Source organism: Benincasa hispida, chromosome 9 (genome assembly GCF_027475165.1).
Source record: "Benincasa hispida cultivar pf3 chromosome 9, pf3_genome.v1.1, whole genome shotgun sequence".
Taxonomy (NCBI): domain Eukaryota; kingdom Viridiplantae; phylum Streptophyta; class Magnoliopsida; order Cucurbitales; family Cucurbitaceae; genus Benincasa; species Benincasa hispida.
Genome location: NC_143486.1, coordinates 7126957 through 7131172, shown reverse-complemented (window position 1 = coordinate 7131172; position 4216 = coordinate 7126957). Strand labels below are relative to the sequence as shown.

Below are 4216 nucleotides of genomic sequence, written 5' to 3'. Positions count from 1 at the left end.
ATGGACAACAGTAGCGGTAATGCAGGTGGAACTGATAATAATGAAATGCCTCCTCCTCCTTCTCCTCCTCCCCCTTATAATGTTAGCCAAACTCCTAAAAATATACCACTTTTACCTCCCAAGTCCAATCGAAAGAGACCTAATAAACCAACCTCATCTGTGTGGGATCATTTCACAAAAATGGAAGCAAGTGGTCATGATGGAGCTAGGTGCAAGTGTAACTATTGTGGTAAAGATTACGCATGGGATAGTAATACTTGTAGAACTAGTACTTTATGGAAGCACTTAAGAAATCAATGTAAAAAGTACCCATATAAAGAAGAAGAAAAAGGACAAACCACCCTAACTATCGTACCTTCAAATGATAGAAAAGGAGTCAATGCTAGTAACTTTGTGACGACATTGTTTAGCCAACAAGTGTGTAGACTAGCATGCGCTAAGATGATAATTATGAATGAGTTATCGTTCAAATTTGTTGAGAAAAGTTGAAATCATTTCTAGTTAAAAGCTCTCAAAGAGTTTGTCTTACTACCGACACATGGACTTCGCTACAAAATGTGAACTACATGGTCATCACTGCACATTTTATTGATTCTGAATGAGCTTTGCATAAGAAGATTTTGAGCTTTTGTCAAGTTGCTAATCATAAGGGGGAGACTATTGGAAAGATGATTAAGAGTTGTTTGTTGGAATGGGGGATTGAAATTTTTTTTCCATCACCGCTGACAATGCAAGTTCTAATGATGTGGCTATCTCTTATGTTAAGAGAAGACTTAAAAGTTGGAAATTAGTTGTTTTAGATGGAGAACTATTACACATGAGGTGTTGTGCCCACATTATTAATCTTATTGTGAATGATGGACTGAAAGATATGCATGATTCTATTGCTAGTGTTCGTAATGCTGTGAGATATGTTCGATCATCACCTAGGAGAATGGAAAAGTTTAAAGCTTGCGTGAAACAAGGAAAAATTCAGTGTAGGGCTCTTGTTTGTTTAGATGTGGCAACTAGGTGGAATTCTACTTATTTAATGCTTGAACATGCAATTAAATTTGAGAAAGCTTTTAGAACTTTAGAGGAGGAGAAAGAAGACTCAGATTTTGTTGATTACTTCGAGGAAGATGATCGTGGAAATAAAAGATTGGGGCCCCCAAGTACATCTGATTGGTTGACTGTAGGTGTGTTTATTAAGTTTTTAAAGAGGTTTTATGATACCACCACAACGATAAGTGGATCTTCATATGTGACTTCTAATGTTGGTTATAAGGAAATTAATAAAATTCAATTTTCTTTAAACAAATGGAACAACAATACCAACTCTGTTCTAAGTATAATGGCTATGAATATGAAGACCAAGTTTGATAAGTATTGGGGTTCTCTTGAAAAAATGAATAAATTGATGTTTCTGGCTATGGTCATTGATCCTCGGTATAAGTTAAAGTATTTGAATTATTGTCTTTCCAATGTTAATGATAGTGATGTGGTTAAGGATATGGTTGAGAGTGTGAAATTATATTTGTATCGTCTATTTGACTTTTACAAATCACATAACACTTCACTTCGAGGTAGTCGTAATACAAATTATTCTCAACAATAAAAAACTGTCAATATAAATGAAGATGATCATGGGATGGACGAAGATATAGATGATCCGTGGATAACTTTTAAGAGGTTGAAAGAAGAAGAAAGTTCTTTGGAAGTGGAGAATGATTTGTCTTCTTATTTGTCTGACAAGGTTATAGAAGATAAAGATGATTTTGAGATATTGTATTGGTGGAAGATGAATGGCTACAAATATCCCATTTTATCAAAAATTGTTCGAGATATTTTGGTAGTTCCGATATCTACAGTTGCTTTTGAATCTGCGTTTAGTACATGAGGGGGGATTCTTGATTCCTTTCGAAGTTCTTTGACTCCAAAAACAATGGAGGCCTTGATATGTACACAAAATTGGATTCGTGGTGGCTCAGTGTTACTAGATCTCCATCCACAACTTGAAGAGTTAGAGACTTGGGAAAATATTGAATCAGGTAATTAAATGAATTTATTATTGTACATATCTAACCTGTTTAATGCTCATAATTAATATATTTAATTTTGCATGATTTGTTTTGTAGAGAGTCCATCCTCCTCTAGTGTTTTGAAATAAGAAATGAATTTGGAGCATAGTGATGATTTTAGTAGTAAGTTTTATTACCATAAGATCAAATATTATTATTACTTATAAATGATCCTCTTGGTTTAATGTACTTGTAATTTTTTCAGGAATTGAGAAGTGAAGAGACCAAAGAATCAAAGATGAAGAAGAAAACTCAATAGAAAAATCATTCTTCATGCTCATGGTGCTTTTGAATGATTTAGAATTTTATGTAACAAACCAATAGTTATTATTAAACTTGGACTTTTTATTGAACTTGGAATGATTATTATTAAACTTTGTGTCTTTGAGTAGAGATTTTGAACTTGAACATTTGAATTGAATTATTTGAGGAAGTTTCTTTTGAAGTTTATATTGAATCACTGAATTTATGGTGGTTGTATTTTAATGTCAATGCTAAAATTTCACAAGATTACATATTTTTTATATTAAATTTTTATTAATTGATTTGATATAATATATTTAGAATCAGTTCAATTTTTTAAATATGAAGGTTTATTAATCCACAAAAATCAAATAGAGAATGAGAAGAGAATGATTAAGTAACGGAAAAAACAGTCAAATTTAAAAAAAAAAAAAAAAAAAAAGAAGAACCGGTGACCCAACCTAGCCCAACCCAAAAATTTTGGGTTGGGTTGGGTTGGATTGACCCTCCAAAAAAGAACTCATAGGGTTCATTATTAACCAACCCGAATTTTTGGGTTGGTCCACATAAATCTTCCAACCCGGCCCAACCCGGACTATGTACACCCCTAGTCCTAAGACACCTCAAGATTTTGAGGAAATGAGACGGATCGCTTATGCATCGACTGTTGGTAGCCTAATGTATAAGATGTTATGTACTAGACCTGACATCTGCTATGCAATGGGGATAGTCAATAGATATCAGTCTAATCCAGGATTGATCACTTGATCACTGGACCACCGTTAAGAACATCCTTGAGTATCTTCAGAGAACAAGGGACTACATGCTCGTGTATGGTTCAAAGGATTTGATCCTTACAAGATACATGGATTTTGATTTCCAAATTGATAAGGATTCTAGGAAATCTACTTTAGGATTAGTGTTCACTCTTAATGGAGAAGCTATAGTCTGGAGGAGCACCAAGCAGAAGTGCATTGTTAACTCCACAATGGTGGTTGAGTATGTAGCATCTTGTAAAGCTTCCAAGAAAGTTGTGTGGCTCAGGAAATTCTTGATTGATCTAGAAGTGGTTCCATATATGTCAAAGCCCACCACCCTTTACTGTGATAATAGTAGTGTTGTGGCTAATTTTTGAGAGCCTAGAAGTCACAAACATGAGAAACACATAGAGCAGAAGTATCACCTCATTCGAGAGATTGTGCTTCAAGGGGACGTGATCGTCATGCAAATAGCTTCAATGCACAACATTATTGATCCATTTACGAAGACCCTCACGACTAAGGTGGTTGAGAATCACCTACAGAGTATGGGTCTATGGGACATGCTACATCTGGTTTAGGGCAAGTGGAAGATTTTGTATTGGGTGCGTATTATGCCCTAGTTTCTTGTTTTGTGTACTTTTGTATTAGTATGACTTTTATGATGTACACTCTGCTAGCTTTAGGATAAGTCGGAGATTGTTGAGGTTGATGCCCTAAATTTCATGAGTCCTGTAGTTTGTAATTATATTGTACAAATAGTTTATTTATTTAATAAAATCTGAGGTATTTTATTCGATATTTAGTAGCATTAACCCACAAAACCTATAAATAAACATCCAAGATTATCTTCTAAATCTTAAACATGTATGTAGAGACATACAGGTGGATTGTGTTTAAGTTATAATCTGAACGGTTTGTAGTAGATGGATAAGGTTGGGTACTTTATCCTGGTCACACTATGAATATGGCCCGCTTTGTGGATGTTAAAATTGTTGTAAAATTCTACAAATGATTTGATTCTGATCATTCATGTAGAGACATGTGAGCGAGGGTGTTCTATACAAAAGGGTTTGTATAAGACTGGATCACAAAATGAACAGTCTCATTATATAACATCATTGATAATAGAGACTTACATTTCACCAGGATGAC

At 34.3% G+C, this 4216-nt stretch overlaps 1 protein-coding gene across 1 annotated transcript; it reads left to right on the top strand.

The window, feature by feature from the left end:
* Window positions 1-1879, top strand: LOC150033611 (zinc finger BED domain-containing protein RICESLEEPER 2-like). Its single transcript, XM_090316991.1, has 3 exons — window positions 1-268; window positions 870-1502; window positions 1620-1879. The coding sequence occupies exons 1-3, from the start codon at window positions 1-3 to the stop codon at window positions 1877-1879; spliced, it is 1161 nt and encodes a 386-aa protein (XP_090173117.1).
* Window positions 1880-4216: the final 2337 nt, after the last annotated feature.